We start from the raw sequence: 17,000 nt of genomic DNA, 5'->3' as shown, positions 1-17,000 counted from the left end.
CATTGTTTACATGGTAAGAAACATTCATGTTAGAAATTTGGCCTTATAACAAGTTCTACTTACAATGTATCTTGAAGTAAAGAATAGTTGAATCAGTTGACCATTGTTTTCTTTATGTATATTATTTAATAATACCTTTTTTACTGTGCTACATTTTAGAGCCTGCTTTTCCAACTAGGGTTGTCGCTAACAAGTAATAATAATAATAATGATAATAATTTATAACTGTATAACAGCCTATTCTAATGCTACAAACTATATAAAGTATAAATTAGACCCCTTTACCCATCAAAGTTTTTGGCATTATACCATGATCTTTTTAAAAGTTTAAAAGTACATAATTGACAGAAGAAACTTTTAAGTTTTCAGATGAATAGAATGTTGCCTATTTCAAGATATCCAACAAATATGGCTTAAAACCTGAATAGTATACAATTTTCCTAAATCATTATGCACAGATATTCTATTTCTATTTTAAGTTAAACTTCAGGTTTCAAAACCTTAGCCTTTAATTTCACTTCTTGCTCTTTTGTCATAAAAATGTTAGATTTAATTCACTCAATTTGGAAATTTATCCTTTGCAGCTATTGTTGCCGAAGTTACCCAACCATCGCTGGGTGTTGGCTATGAAATAGGAACGGGAGTAGCCATGCAAAAGAAAATTGTGTTTATATCGACCTCAACCAGATCAGAGTGAGTAAATTCCAAGTTTGTTTTAGTTTCCTTGTACAAATTTTCCAGCTGCATCAACCTGCAATATTAGAGGGAAATATATTTCATTTTCCTGGTTTCTTGTGTAATCCTACACATCCCTCATTGTATTGTGCTGATTAATTTTAAATTTTTATAATAATTTGTGTGGCATTTTATGATGTGCCAACCTTTCGATTGTGATTTTTTTTTTTTATACTGTGGTGGTAATTAACCAGTAACATGTTAACTTGCGGTAACCCTTAGGTGTTCTGCTGAGGAGTCATTAAATTTAAACTGGTAATTTGGTACATTAGTAAAAGTTGCATCGAAATCTGGAGACTGTTTTTATTTTTAATGCAAAATGTTACTTTCTAGTCTGTTGACTTGACCATGTCTTTTCAGTGTGTGACACTAGTGTTTCTCCTATTTAGTCACATTTACAGTTTTGCTAGACATTCTTTCAGCCATACCTTTGTATATTTTGTGGCGTATGGCCATTTTAGTATGTAATTTTTCTGTGAAGGGTTCTCATATTGTGTCCAATTGTAATAATATTCAGGCTGCTTCTGCAAGAGTCCACATCGACACGGGCAAAGACTTGTGAACACCTTTTGTGTCACATTGAGAGGCCTTAGCAGCGGGTCTTTAACTGGAAATAGGTCTATCTCGTGCAGAACTGAAGAAACTTGCGGAGGGGATGAATGGGTATCTGGAAATTAGTGGCCTTTAAATCCAATGACAGCATGAAATTCTCCTTCCTGATTGCTAATAGGACAGGGTTTACAGTCTTCGTTTTGAAGTATGTCTGCTGCAACGAAGACTAATCAACAAGCAGCCTCCAGCCTCTTTGATTAGGCTAGGAAGAGAATAGAAACCTGGAGACCTGAAGGGCTCCCTTATCCATCATGCTCTGGACTTCTTGATGGAGAGCGAAGTGAGGTCCAATAGAAAACCCTGGGGAGGTAGAACCAGCATGTCATCACTTGGGAGAGGGGATGTGGAGAGGTCGTTTACAAGATGTGATGATACCCTTCACAAAACACTTGCACTGTTCACTCATCAGCCCAGTGTTCATGCCATTTCTTCTATGTGGGAGGGTTGCCATTCACACCACGGGCAAAACGTGGAAGCTACAGTTAACAAATGCATCTTCAATAAGCAAGGAGCTAAGATGATTTGAGGTCAGGGCTGGAGGAGGGTCCTGACATGAGTCTTCTTACTACATAATACCACCCACATCCTGCAAGAAATCAATGCATCTATGGAAAGCGGAGCCACGATGGCTGGGTCAGGGTTGGAGGAGGATCCTGGTATGGCCTGACTTCTGCTGGCCAGAATGAGTCTGCAGTTTGGAACAGAGTCATGGATCATTTTCCTAGAGAAAGAGTTGTTGAAGTTTGCTGATCACAGAACAAATACCTCCTTGAATCTTAAATTTACCCCAGTGAAATTATGGTAAACCAGGAAGTCTATGGCTTTACTGCCCATGAGAACGACCTCGGTGTACTTCTTGTGAACCTCGGAACCTCTTGGTAGCAGTACCCATCTCCATTTCTAGATGTACAGATCTCCCCCGGCCGACCTTGACCAGGAGGATAATCAACGCCATTGTCAAATGCTTGAGGAAGATACGCCCACCATCCTGGTAGCACTCCTCTCTCTGTCAGCAATTGCTCTACCTCCTAGCAGTCGATGTCTTCATCCCCGTTCTGGTGCGTTGACCCCACTTAGAGTGACTTGCATCTACCTGATGCCCAATTCTTCTCAATGAAAGAGGGTGAAAAATGAAGAGATGGAATTGAATTGAATATAAAATTTAGTCCTTAAGCCAAGTACTGGGGCATCAAAGGCCATTCAGTGCTGTATAAGGTAAATTAATCAATCAACCTTACCCGTACATTAGTATCATTTAAACTTCTAAAACCAATCACACAACTTTCATACAATAATTTGGAAATGTAAAATAAGGAGGGATTAAAAGGATTAATAACATTATTTAAAGCTCATGATCCCTTATGAATTTTTTCAAGTTCAGGGTATTACCATTACCCCCAGTATATCCTACAGGTTTGTCCTGGAGAAAATGTGTCCTCTGAAGATTAAAAACAGGACAACCAACTAAAACATGTAGATAGTCACTTGACAGCTATATTACGAGGAGACTGGAGCCCGTTTGTCTGAAGAGAAAATCTGCACGCAAGTGCACCTGACACTGGAATGGTTATACATCATCATACCTCTTGCCCCTGGGTTCTTGAGTAGGAGCACTGGATAAGAGGATTGTCAAGCTACTTGCTCCCCCGGAGGCTTGTGGCGAAGGGGGTTATCCAACCACATGAAGGATCAGGTTTCGGTGAGAGGAATCCTAGACCTTTTCCTTCTGGTTGTTACACTCCTGGAATGGCCGAAGAAGGGTTTATTGCTAATTGGCCTCATCAGAGTAGATAAGATTGTAGTCGTCTTGGAGTATGAACACAAGGAGATTTTTCTCTTCCTTTATCACTGATCGACGACCAAACAAACTTTAGCGCCTGCGCTTGTGTTGAAGGACAAATCTATTAAGAAAAAGAAGGTCCTGCCATCAATAGGAACCCCTCAGGCTACCTCACCTTGACCAGCCTCAGTCCAATCTTGGAGAGGAAGGTATTTGGGTTATCTTATTTCTTCTTGCTATTGTTGTAGAGTGCCCATCAATCGTGTAGCTATTCCTTACACTCTGACCATGTTGATGGAAAAAGAATACTGTTGTCCCTTGCAAGGAATGCTAGTCAAGTGGGGATTGACCTCATGGCAACTTGCAAACATGCTGCAGTGTTGATAGTTACCGCCAGAGAACTTGCATATCATACGAGATGAAAGATTGTTCCATGAAAAAACACAAGACAGCAGCACAATGCAAACACCAAAAAACATGAAGGGAAGAGAAAGCACAGAATACAAAAGCAAAGGCCAACTACGGTTGTGGGATGTTGTCATTGGGTTTGGGACTGGAAGGGTGAGTTCACCCTTGTGGGAGGATGGTGTAATCCCCATTATCCCTCTCACTCCTGTTCTTCCATCACACAGGATGAGTTTCCTCTCCCAGCAGGGTCACCAGAAGCCTGTACTCCTGTTTAAAAGTACAAAGGTTTGCATTTGAATCTTAATTTTAATATACACAATGTTGAGAGGTAGCGATTTATTTAAATCAATGACCATCTAAAAGGTCTTGAATCTGTTGTGGTCATAGTGTGAAATATAGTATCATTTCTGTTCCAACACGGAGTACTTACCTCAAACTACTTTCTTGGGATTCTTCTCCCAACCGACCAGAATTTTGTGTAGTTTCCCCTATCTCCATTTTCTATAGTGGGTCCCCTCTGTGGCGGATGCATACTCGCCCTGAGGCGACCCGGGTCAGCGTGAGAGAACATGGAGCTAGGTCTAGGTCGTCAGTAAGCTTCTAGTCACGGCGTAGTTCACATTTCGCCGCTCTCTCACATCCCGTCTGACCCTTTGTGTCCCCACGTGGTTACCGCGTGTTTACCCATTCCCTTTTACCCTTTCATCCACCTCCTATCCCAGTGTTCTTGTGTTGCTTGGTGCTTTAGTGCTTCCTTATGGAATCCCAACGTCGTTGCCCTGAGCCTAAGGCCAGAAAATCGTGTGGTGCATTCCTGTCGTAGCCGGAGGTAGACCCGCATTCCTTGTGCTCCTCGTGCAAGGGTAGCGTGTGGTCCCCGTCCGCCATGTGTCCGGAGTGCGCGTCCTGACCAGAGATCCAGTGGGCCTTGTACGCTATAAAGAAGAAAAAGGCTCCGAAGAGGTCTCCTAAGAAGGTGGGCGCTGCTTCGTCCTTGGCGTCACCTGCCGCTCCATCGGAGAGAGGTTCCCCGTCACCTTCCCCTACCCAGAGTAGGGGACGAGTTAAGTCCATTGCCGCTCCCCATGAGTCCGATGTTACTGGTGTGGGGGCTGTTGTTGATTCGCAGGTGTGGTGGGGAGCCTGCTGGGGGGGGGGGTGCTTAGGAGACGAGGTTCTGGTGCCCGCAGGACCCGTCTCGACCGAAGACCCGGTGTGCAGGAAGACGGGATCTGCTCCTTCCCCCACGTCGTGGCAGTGCATTTCAGGTACTTCAGCGCCCGGGGGAGTAGACGACAAGAAGAGGCAGCCTACAGGTTCGTCGTACCCCGACTCCATTGTTTGGACGGCACGTAGGACGCCCTTCAGGTCACCGATGCACCAAGAGGACTCCCCCGCCGCCGTCGACGCTCCTGCCTGACTTTGTGCAGCCATTCACGCGGGTGAAGCAGCACGAAGACCCTACATCATCATCAGAGGACTCGGCGAACTCTTCTTCCGTCTCTTCCTCTTCATCATCGTCAGACTCGTCCTCTTCGGAAGACTCCGACCCCCGTGAGGCGAGAAAGAAACGGAAGAGGTCCCATAGGAGGAAATCTCGCTCTCGCTCAGCCCCGTCCAGGAAATGCTCGAAGACCTCCAGGAAGAGGAGCAAGAAGGGGCCCTCGTCCGGGGACAAGTGTATTCGAGTGACGGTTCCCGTAGCGAGCTGATCAGGGCAGCCGCCGCTCCACTATCTAGCGCGTGGCCCTTTAGAGCCGCTCCTTCACCCTTACCGCACGTATCGTCCGCTCGGTCCGCCTGTCGGCCGAAGCCGTCAACACACGACGTCTTCGCCATGCCTCTACCCGCCAAGTCACCGGCTCCATCCGCCCAGCGGAGAGAGCCACTGCTTCGGCCCGGTAGCATGGCTACCATCCCCGGTACCACGGCACCTCTGTCCAAACGCCCTGGCCAACCGGCAGTTCACCGTGGACCCCTGGTCCCACGGAGCTCCCCGGGAGGAGGTAGAACCATGACGACTCCCTCCGTCTCGGCGAATCTACCCGTGTTAGAAGTATCCGCGCCATTGGATCGGCGAGAAAGAGTTGACCTAGCCTCCCACGTGGCCCCATCCGTGGTCAGCGATGCACCCGACACGGAGGATCAAGTGGTTGAAGGCCTGATGGACGGTGGAGAGTGCTCAGCAGACGAAGTTTCTTCTTATAGGAAAGTGCTAGCCCTTATTAGACGACATCACAGACTGGATGTCCCGAAACCTTCGACAGAGCAAGCCTGGCTCTCGGGTCTGGGAAGAATGGTTGGTAACCCCGTCCAACAAAAGCCATCACTAACCCTCCCATTGGCTCCAGACGTCAAGTTAGGGATGGACCACGTGGACAAGTACGTCGCGGGTCAAGTAAACTCTCAGGGCCCAAGGGTCATTCAAGCTGCTGCCGGGGTTAAGGACCCAGAAAAGATTTTACGTCCCTGACGGACAGCACTCGAGGCACCGCGCAGTGGAAGCAGCGATATCCACCCTCAACCAGGGCAGTTCGGAAGACAGAGCCGCCTCTGCCCCAGTGTGCTTTTCTCCAGCCGAGGCTTCGATGATGGAGGATATGGCCCAGGATATAGTAAACGTCACGTCGTGGTTAGACTGGTGGGCATGCACCTTAGTGGGCTTTCAGCTGTCCCATGACCTGGCAGTACCCGAAAACCAGACGCTACTCCAGGAACTGATCCGCTCAGGAAGGAAGTCAATGAAGTTCCTCACTTTCCAGTCCCTCACACAGACGGTCAACTGGATCTTACGGGGGAGAGACACTGTTCTCAATAAGTTGGTCCGTAAGCTCCCCAAAAGGGAAGCGAAGTGCCTGAGGAACTCACTAGTGTGGGGTGACTCGGTCTTCCCCCTGAAGGCCGTTGAGGAAGTTACGGAGAGGGTTCGAAAGCTCTAGGAGACAGGAGATTCCAGGCCCCCTGCAGCAAGACGTCCCACTCATAGAAGGGCTGCGCCGGAGGGTCCCCACCCTTCTACAGCACAACCTAGACGTGACTCCCCTTCGTCGTCCTGGCGTCACAGCCCCCCCTTAGGGGAAGTACTACTCCGCAGCCCTCCTTTAGGCCAAGTTACTCCAGCTCCAGGAGAGGCCGTTCTAGCCGCACCTCTAGGAGGAGGTAGGAAGAGAGGCCCCCTACTCCTGCCGAAGCCTCAGGGGGATGCCTCAAATGTTCTTGGCAAGCATGGTGGGACAACGGGGCGGACCCGTGGTCCGTGGCAGTCCTGAGAGGGGTACAGAGTTCCCTTCCTAGCGGACCCGCCCCCTCTGATCCCCGACCAACGTGCAGAGTGGTTGGCACCCAAGGATCCCTTGAAGAAGGCGGCATTACAATAGGAGGTGTCAGCCATGCTGAGCAAAGGGGCATTAGAACTAGTCAAGGCCCCATCCCCGGGGTTCTACAGCAGGCTCTTCCTGGTGGAGAAGGCGACAGGGGGTTGGAGGCCGGTCATCGACCTCTCGGCCCTCAATAAGTTCATAAGCAAGACCAACTTCAAGATGGACACTCCAAAGTCGGTGATGGCAGCCTTGAGGGAAGTGGACTTCATGATGTCTCTGGACCTCAAGGACGCATACTTTCAGATCCCTGTCCACCCATCCAGCAGGAAGTTTCTAAGGGTGAAGTGGGGCTCCCAGTCGTTGCAGTTCAGAACCTTATGCTTCGGTCTGTCGACAGTTCCGCAGGTCTTCACGAGAGTCTTCACAACAGTGTCAGTCTGGGCTCACAAGCAGGGGATCTGCCTGATCCGATACCTAGACGACTGGTTGCTGCTCAGCCTCAGAGGCAGCACTGAAGGAGCAAGGCTTGGAGCTCCTACAGTTCTTCAAAGACTTGGGGATCACCATCAACATGGAAAAATCACAGTTGATCCCCTCCACCAGGATGACTTACCTGGGGATGGTCCTGGACTCCAAGTCGGGGAGAGCCTTCCCCTCCACAGAGAGGCTCGAGAAACTAGACCAGATAATTCTCCCCTTTCTATCGGACATTCCAAGGAGAACCAAGGACTGGCAGAGGCTAGTGGCCCACCTGGTATCTTTAGAAAAGCTAGTCCCTCGGGGGAGATTCAAGCTAAGAACAGTTCAGTGGAACCTGAAAGAACTCTGGTTCCCGGGAGAGTCCCCGTACAAGATAGTCACCGTTTCCACGGAGACGAAGGAGACCCTGAAGTGGTGGTCCAACAGGGCGAACACCCTTAAAGGGATGACATGTTGCTCTTCACAGACGCGTCTTAGGAGCGGGTGGGGAGCTTATCTCTTCGACGAAACAACTAAGGGAAAGTGGTCTTCCGAGGAAAGGAACTGATGGTGGTTCAGAGAGCTTGCATATAGAGTTTGTCCACCTTCTCTGGGGGAACACGGTGGCGCTCATGTGCGACAACGCCACCGTGGTAGCCTACGTGAAGAAGCAGGGAGGACTAAAATTAAGAGTTGTGCGACCTCACATCAAAGATCCTGGAATGGGCCGAAAGTGAACACATCGAGTTCTCAGCCAGGTTCATTCTAGGGAAAAAGAATGTCCTAGCCGACGGTCTCAGCAGGGTGGGTCAAGTAGTGGGATCAGAGTGGTCCCTACACCCGAAGGTGGCCCAGATAATCATCCTCAAGTGGGGGTCGCCGGTGATGAACCTGTTCGCCACAAAGCTCAACGCCCAGCTCCTCGTGTTCTGTTCTCCAGTGCCAGACCCTGCAGCAGCGTTCAAGGACGCCTTCCAGCACCCGTGGGACGGTCTTGACGTGTACGCCTTCCCTCCCTTCGAGACGCTCACACAAGTCCTCAACAGGGTCAGACGTACAAAGAACCTGCAGATGACTTTGATAGCGCCCTGGTGGCCGGAGAGAGAGTGGTTTGCGGACCTAAAGGAGTTAGTGGTCCTCCCACCGTGGCCGCTTCCGGACAGAGAAGACCTTCTCCGTCAGCCCCTCTTCGAGAAGTTTCACGAAAACCCTCGGTCCCTCCGCCTACACGCGTGGAGGTTATCGAGCGTCTCCTGAGGAAGGTGTGATACTCGTCTAAGACCGCCGCGAGGATGACTGGATATCTGAGAAACTCCTCAGTCTTGGTCTACCAAAGCTAAGTGGGCCGCATACACGAAGTAGTGCGCCTCCCAGAACCTCAGGCCATTGGAATCTTCTATTGACAAGGTAGCTGACTTCCTAGTTCACCTGAGAGACGACGTAGGGGTATCTATCCCGGCCATCAAAGGAGTCAGAGCCACGTTGGGTCAGGTCTTTCTCCTCAAGGGACAAGATCTAGGAGCTTCCCGGCAAATCTCGATGCTCATTAGGAGCTTCGAACAATCGTGTTCTCCACGTTCCTCTAGAGTACCGCAATGGGACGTAGCCAGGGTCCTTAAGGCCCTTTCTAGGCCACCCTTCGAACCCCTCAGGAACATTTATGACAAAGACCTTACCCTAAGACAGCCTGCCTCCGCTAAACGAGTCGGTGAGCTCCACGGGTTGTCGTACGAGGTTTCGCACTCGAAGGGGTGGAAGGACTTAAGTTTCAAGTTTCTGCCTGACTTCGTAGCCAAAACGCAGAATCCTGCTTCTTGGGACCCCAGATTAGAGGGTTTTTCGGTCCCAGCAATTCCGCGTTCAGACAATCCTGGAGATTTATTGTTGTGCCCAGTCAGGTCAGGTCAGTTAGGAAATACCTGGGAAGGACAGCCAGACTTCGGCTGGGGATTAAGAGCCTTTTTGTCTCCTAGGGCCCGGTAAAGAAGACAGTGTCCAGGAACACCATCTCCTTCTGGTTACGACAAGTCATAAAGAAAGCCTATGACAGTGACGCAACCACGGGGCCGGGCAGGCAGCGCCCCCATGACATTAGGGGTCTGAGCACGTCATTGGCCTTCGATAAGAACATGGCGGTGGGCCAGATTCTGAAAGCGGTTACATGGTCCAGACAGTCCACTTTTACGGTCCACTACCTGAAGGACTGTACAAGGAAGTCTCTGAACTCCTTCTCCATCGGCCCAGTCATTTCCGCGCTCCAACAGGTTTAAGGTTGAAGCCCCGGGGAAGCCCGTGGGAAGTAATTCCAAGCGACAAGTTCCTTCCTTATTATCCCCCTTGTTCCTGCTTCCCCTCTGTTCCCTTTCCCTTTCCTCTGCCCGTGTGAGAATCGTTCATTGGAGACGCCCACATTCGGAGAGTTTCACAGAGGTGAGTTACATAGACACTAGAAAATTTTTTGCGTAGTTCTCCCCGAGTCTCCTATCCCGTTTTATTGTCAGATAGAACCTAGCCTCCTATCTAGGTTCAATCAATTGAAATCCATCAGGTCTTCCGGCCTGTAAGTCCGCCCCCACCTCCTAAGGTGTATGTCTCCTAAGAAAGTAGTTCGAGGCAAGTACTCCGTGTTGGAACAAATCACAAATTTTAAGTAATTTGTATTTTTCCTAACAGTACTTACCTCGAAATACTTTCGGGTTATTGCCCACCCATCCTTCCCCGAGTGTCTTACAGGAGTTCGATACCATAGTTATCAAAAGCTTACTGACGACCGAGACCTAGCTCCATGCTCTCACACGCTTCAGGGCGAGTATCCATCCGCCGGTCCGACTAGAGAAAATGGAGATAGGGGAAACTAAATTCTGGTCGGTCGGGAGGAGAATCCCAGATACTCCTAAGAAAGTAGATTGAGGTAAGTACTGTTAGGAAAAATACAAATTACTTAAATTTTGTGATATTTTAATGCCAAAAAAAGATTAACAACATGATCACATGTTGAGCCCACTTTTTTTTAGAAATGGCTTGGCAGTTGTGTGGTTTATGAATATTTGTATTTTATGGAATTTTTGTATTTTTTCAATAAATGTTGATCTAAATAAAAATTCATATTCCAGGATTGTCTGCAATGATTCGTGGAGCAGAGAAAGAAGGAATGTTTGTAACTAAAGATTATGAAGAAGAGAATCTTCCTTCTATACTTGAAAATTTCTTTGTCTTTCCTTTGCCTCTGGAAAATTATTGTAGTCTCGATTGGAAAAACTACGAGCCAATGTAAACTTCAAGTGTTTCTGGTATGGCTTTTAATCATTTTACAACCAATGCTGATATTTTTTTCAATCTAACAAAAATATTACTTACATTTTGCTTCCTTGTTTTGTAACATCCATGTGAAAAAAATAGCTGTGGGCAGTAATTAATAACACACACAGTCTATGTCACTGCAAAATAAAAAGTTTTTGGAATATTTTACAAATATTTTGCTTTATAGTGTTCATGAAATATTCCTACCTTTCAATTTTGTCAATAAATGTTTTATAATTTAACTTCATGGTCTTTTTTTATACAAATGTACCTTTCTCAAAAAATTTCCAAGTTTCTTCTTTAATCTCTAATGTAAACAGGATATAAAAGTACTTTATGGTTTCCCATGAACCTTAATAGCTAATATATATATATATATAAGATCACATGCTGTTTATGTTAAAAACTTGAAAGACTTAAAAGGTACCCTTGATAATAATACTGTACTAATGGGAAATTATGGCTGATGGCAAAAGAATAATACACACCTTGTACAGTACTACTAAACTTTTAAACCTAAAATAACACATATTTCATGAAATATCTACAACTGGTACCAACTGCGAGACTATGTGTGAAAACTGGTCCTCTAATTCCATTAGCAATCCTGTATTTGCAGTGCTGGTGCCAATAACAGTTATAACAAGGGGAAGCTTGTTGAAATGCACAACCTGGAAATTAAGTTGAAAGTTAACAACAATGAGAGTAACTGATAGTAAATAGAACTTCACAATGAAAATACTTTTTAGTCATGAAACAAATTTTAAAATTTTTTTTCTAAAATTAGTTGTCCTCTCCCTTTCTGTCTCATTATCCCTATCAAGGTTATGCTTTGTTTTTTGAGTAATGACTCCTTTCTCTAGCTTTGACCTTGTATCGCACATACAAACAAGAATAGCCTTTTCCTCCCAATGAACTCATTCCAGTAAAATTTGAAGAGTTAAGATATAAAATTATTTAAAGATTCAAATTACTGAAGACTACAAATTCTGTAGCTTTCAATCATGTTTGGGTAAAATTTAAGGTTGTCGTCCTATAATTTTGATCTAAATTTAAAAGCTAAAAATGGCTTCTCATTTACCCAATTCCCAATCATAAATCCATAAGGACTTGTAATAGTTGGATTGAAGAATGATAGATAACCTTCTCTAATGAATCGGTTCTTTTACTATCAACCCCCTCCTTTCTCTAGCTCTGAAGAGCTTCTTCCTTCAACAGGCTTTCTGCCTCTCTACTTAATACTTTGAAGTCTATTTTTTGAAAACCATGACTCCCATTAAGTTGCCATCTCCCTTAGTGGGGGCAAACTAAATTTCCAGAACGACAAATTAAAAAGTAACTTGTATTTTTGGGCTCAAGCCATGTCGTCCTGATGGAAGTTCCTATAGGGTAGCTTCCTTGGGTATATTACAACTACGGCGATATTCCCAGAGAATTTACCTTAAGGTACCCAGAATTCTAACTCCTGGAGCGAATATCCCTAATAAAAGAACCAGGGATATCGCGAAATATCAGAGGACGTATTCTTGACACGCCACATGGCAATCTGCACCCCGAACAGAGATAACACTTCGAAGGGGTCAATTGGCAAGAAAACGAAAACGAGAAAGAAAAGGAGAGCCGCTCGCAAGGTATCTCTCCTCTCCCGTTTCGTAAGCGTGCATTGCGCCGCTCACAGCGCTATCTGTATTCCTTTTTGCGTAGCTCAACAACTCGGTGTTTTTTCCTGTGTTTCTCGCAATTCTTGGATTTAATCAATTAATTATGCTTTCTCCAACTTCTGCTTCTGATTAGTTGAGTATTATTTCTTTTATGTATAAATGTAGGCTCTTGGTAATTTTCAAAGTGATTAATAGTAATATCTTTGTTACAAGAGCTGTTGCCTACCAGAGGCGTCCTGGACGCTGTCGCTCGCTAGGTATGAGTTATTTAGTTAGCCAGAGCGACGTTCCCGGCTGTTTCGCTTTAATAATTTTAGCTGTTTAGCGTTACATAGGATTTCTTTATATGATGCTTTTAGTATTGTTTGTCTTGCGCCGATTCTGGCCTACGCTAGACCGTGTAGCCTAGTCGTTTGGCCCTAGTACTTTCCTGCATGATATTTAGATTTCTGAGTGTTTTAAAATTTTTTGAAGCTTTAGGCAGTTTTATACATTTAAGATTATATTGATTTCTTCCAAGATAGTATACGAGTGAGTTTCGGTGATTTAGGTAATCGATTCTCTTGGCGCCTAGGCTAAGTTGCCTATGGGGCCTTAGTATACTTTCTCACACTCCCTGGTTGCTCTCTTCTCTTCGGAGATGGTGTGCAATCCCTTTCCCTCTGTTTAAGCCTTGGGCTTAACCCTAGTGGGTTATCTGAATTAACTTTCGATACAACTATATTAGGGTGTTGCTGTTCCTTCCTGTTTCCAGTAAGTCTGGTTTCAGAGAGGGGGCAGAACATCAGAGTTCTTAGTCTGAGTCTGTTATGTCTGGCTTGTGGTTGAGACTCCCTTGCTAGACTGACACAGACATAGGAGGCTTAGCCTCCTTAGGTCACTTTCGAAGGTTTCTGTACGAGATGATTCCTTCTTCTTGTGATCTAGCAGACTAGTCCAGTGTTGCTGTTCTCGGTGTCGAGGATAGGATCCTTTTTCTGGGAATAGCAACACCTTGCTTTGGTCCTGTGGGGGTTTGCAAGTATTGCTGGCCTCCCTCCTCGGATCTCCCTTAGGCTAAGATGAGTTTTCTTGGCTGCGGGTGATTCATTACTAAAGCAAGGTTGGTAGGACCCTCTTCGTCCTTTCCCCCTCTTTCCTCTGTAATGGCCTAGCCATTACATTACTGTCCGTCATTCTACATCTGTACCTAGCATAGGTTAGGATGTGGAGTTGACTTAGTCCCTTGCCGGCCGGCAAAGGTCTTCTGCTTTGAGTGCTCCCCGGACCTCTCTTGGTCCCTCATCCATGTTTGTCTGTAGGGCCAGGTGGCATTGGTCAGGGAGCCTGAAATTATATTCTCCCCTTCCTTATGTGCACTCTTTCGGGTTGCCGGGCTATGAGGTAGTACAGTCTCTTATCCCGGCATCCATTATGTTTTCTTCTAGTGTTGTACCCTAGCCGGCAGCCGGGCAGTCGGAGTTCTCTGGTTCTTTTGCTGCCGGCCGACATCGGTTGTATACCTTTGCCGGCCGGCTATTATCACGCCATTGTCTGCCGGTCGCTACGAGTGGTGGCCGGCAGCCGGGTGCTACCTTGTGTAGTTGCCGGCCGGCACTTGCAGTTGCCGGCCGGCACATGCATTTGAACCAGCGTTCTGCTGCCTTATAGCTCTTAAGTAGTATACTTTAGATCTAGTACTGTACTGTAACCAGTATTCTTCAGTATAGTATATACTGTAGGGAGAAAACTATAGTATAGTATTGTTACAACACTGTGTTTTCTAACACTCCTGTGTTATCTTGCACAGCCCTTTGGTGTTGCCTTACAGATAAAGAAAGTGAGTTCTTTCTTGTCTACTATCCGGTATTTTAAAATCATCCTTTAGGTGTGAGCTACACCTGTTTCCTCTGGAAATTTTTCATTGGTTGCTCTAAGATAGATTAACCATACAATTTTATTATCTGGAAGGTTGCAGCAATTGACTGTGCGGGAAACACAAGTGTGTGTCTTTCCTTTCTGTTGAATTATGAAGCTATGTATATCCAGTGATACGTAGTTCACTTGATACTCATGGAAATTTTTTCTCTTTACAGGAGGCCCATCCGAAGTGTGGAAGCGTCTTCTGCAACGTCCGCAGCAAGAACTTCTGCGGACATGATTTGTGTAGGAGGCACGCAGCATGCGCTGTCTCCAAAGGTGATCTCCGGTATTGGGACCCGCAGGTATGTACCGTGTGCACAAACCTGATTGCTGAGGCTTTTGATTCCCCTAGGTCGGCGGAGTAAAGGGATGCAGCAAGGGAGAAGCTTCGTGCCTGGGTAAGGGGTTTCCAGAAGAACACCTCTGGGCCCTATCTTCCAAGTGAGAAGATGAGGGCTTACCTTTTCCCCAGAGCGTCAGCTGAGGCAGTGATTCCCCAGCCTCAAGTGGAGATACCGGTAATTCAGATCCCTGTGGATGCTGAAGTCGCGGTCGCCCTGCAGGACATCCAGTTGGATGACAGGATGTCGGAGGTGTCCGAGCGTCTGGAAGAGGACCTTCTGGCAGAAGACCAGGATGAAGATCAGGCTCCAGACATTGAAGAGGAAGAGGCCGACGAGGTGTCGGCTACTCCGGTTCAGGCCTCTGAACCTATTCCCTCAACATGTCCGCTCTCCCAGAAGAGCTGGGAAAAACCCTTTCCTCCATCGTTGGAATGATCCAACAGATGCAGAGGGAGAATAATGAGAAGGCGGCTGCAATGGAGCTGGAGATGCGGAGACTTGCAGCATCACGTGGGCCCCAGAAGAGGCTCAGCGTGAAAGACCTTCCCTTGTGCTCTGATGCTAACCCTTGGAGGTATGCTGAGCACATGCCGATGACGACTGGAAAGATCGTCGTGTCGGAGAAGTTGGGCTCAGTTCCCCTTGAGGAGATGGAATTCTGGCCCAGCAAGGGGTCGTATCCGGACTGTTACGTCCGTCTGAGGAAGGAACCAGCTTCAAAGGAGGAGACAGAGCCGAAAGAGGTCATAGTTATGGACCATGCTAAGGCTCAAGCTTTGCTATCGTGCTCGATGAAAGAGAGGGGCTTCACAAACTCAAAGGTTCCTGCTTTGAGTAAGAAGCACCCTTCCTTTGTGTCCTCTCCTGCTAGAGCCTTCCCCTTTATGCAGAAAGTGTTTGCGGCTGTGCTAAAAGCAGTCGAGGCTGGCAAGCCATGCCCCTCCTTGGATGAGTGTAAACCTTTGTCTCTGGCCCTACCCATGGACCACAAGGACTGGAAGGACGTCCATCTTACCTTCTCAGTCGGGAAGTTGGAGGCTGACATTGCCGGACGTAAGTTCGGTGAGAACCTCCCCAAGCTGTCTGACTTTCTTTTGCGAAGGGAGCTCGAGACGAAAGAAAGACTGGCTGCCTCAGTGTCTCTTCAAACCACTCTTGAGACAATGGCAAGTGACCCCAAGGTTCATGAGATGTTCATGGTAGTGGCTAAGATTCATCTGGCCACAGTGACGAAGGACCTTTACAGCTTCGTCAAGGCGAGGAGAGCTTGTAGGAAATTCGTGTTCGCCTCGGCTGCGGTGAGGCACGAGCCAAGGAAACTAATCTCCTCCAACATTTGGGGCAAAGACCTTTTCCCTAGCGAATCGGTCAAGGAGGTTGTAGATAAGGCCGCCACGGAGAATAGAAACCTTCTCCAGAAGTGTGGCTTATCTCTCAAGAGAAAGTCTTCCCTGGATGAGGGTCCCCAACCAAAGAGGAAGACTAAGAAGATTAGGCTACCCTCTCGGCCAGCCAAGCCATTCAGACAGCAACAGCAACAGCAATTGCCTATGCCTTCAGTGCCCCAGATGGTGGCACAAACCCCGACCACATTCCAGTGGGTACCCCAAGCCGTGTCGACGCAGTCCCCGGCATTTAACCCAACGTTCGAAGGGCAGTCAACTACCTTTCAAGCAAAGCCTAGAGGAGCAGCCAGAGGCTCGTCTAGGCGCCCCTCAAGGGGGAGGGGATTCAGGGGTGGTCGCGGTCAGGGAGGCAAGACCTCAGGACAGCAGTCAAAGTGAGGTGATACCAGTAGGAGGGAGACTTCAGAATTTTCGGGATTGGTGGACCTTCGATCCCTGGGCCCACAGCCTACTCAAGAATGGACTGGGTTGGAGCTGGTACAGCACTCCACCCCCGTGCCCTCGATTTTTCCAACACTCCACCCCCGTTCTGGAGGAGTACATTCAAGAACTGTTGGAGAAAAAAGTGATCCGAAGGGTAAAGTCCATCAAATTCCAAGGGAGGCTGTTTTGTGTTCCCAAGAAGGACTCAGAAAAACTCAGTCATTCTGGACTTGATGCCACTTAACAAGTTCATAGTGAACTGCAAGTTCAAGATGCTAACACTGCAACACATAAGGACCTTACTGCCCAAGAGGGCATTTACCGTCTCCATAGATTTGTCAGACGCCTATTGGCACGTTCCAATCAATCGCCGTCTCTCCCCCTACCTAGGGTTCAAGCTACATCGAAGACTCTATGCCTTCAAAGCCATGCCATTCGGGCTAAACATAGCCCCAAGGATCTTCACGAAGCTTGCGAGCGTAGCTCTCAAACAATTACGCCTAAAGGGAATCCAGGTGATAGCCTACCTGGACGACTGGCTGGTGTGGGCAGCATCCAAGACGGAATGCTTGCAAGCTTCTCTGCAGGTGATCCAGTTCCTAGAGTATCTAGGCTTCAAGATCAACAGAAAAAAGTCTCGACTTTCTCCA

The 17,000-nt window shown here is 47.2% G+C and overlaps 3 protein-coding genes across 3 annotated transcripts in view; 2 read left to right on the top strand and 1 right to left on the bottom strand.

Annotated features, from left to right (window-relative positions):
* LOC137621465 (5-hydroxymethyl-dUMP N-hydrolase-like) overlaps positions 1–10,856 on the top strand; it is an 83,369-nt gene extending 72,513 nt beyond the window's left edge. Inside the window, 3 exon segments of the mRNA XM_068351794.1 lie at positions 585–660; positions 662–693; positions 10,428–10,856. Of these exon segments, the coding sequence (XP_068207895.1) occupies positions 585–660; positions 662–693; positions 10,428–10,588 (269 nt within the window). The 3' untranslated portion in view covers positions 10,589–10,856.
* The window catches only part of LOC137621408 (protein tincar-like), a 414,290-nt gene that overhangs the window by 257,535 nt on the left and 139,755 nt on the right, over positions 1–17,000 (top strand).
* The window catches only part of Lamtor3 (Late endosomal/lysosomal adaptor, MAPK and MTOR activator 3), a 36,620-nt gene continuing 30,216 nt past the window's right edge, over positions 10,597–17,000 (bottom strand). Inside the window, exon 3 of the mRNA XM_068352465.1 lies at positions 10,597–11,285. Coding sequence (XP_068208566.1) covers positions 11,148–11,285 — 138 coding nt within the window. The 3' untranslated portion in view covers positions 10,597–11,147. The remainder of the gene's footprint in view (positions 11,286–17,000) is intronic.

The sequence above is a fragment of the Palaemon carinicauda genome, chromosome 28 (assembly GCF_036898095.1).
Source record: "Palaemon carinicauda isolate YSFRI2023 chromosome 28, ASM3689809v2, whole genome shotgun sequence".
Classification (NCBI taxonomy): Eukaryota; Metazoa; Arthropoda; class Malacostraca; order Decapoda; family Palaemonidae; genus Palaemon; species Palaemon carinicauda.
This window is presented reverse-complemented; position numbering and strand designations above follow the sequence as displayed.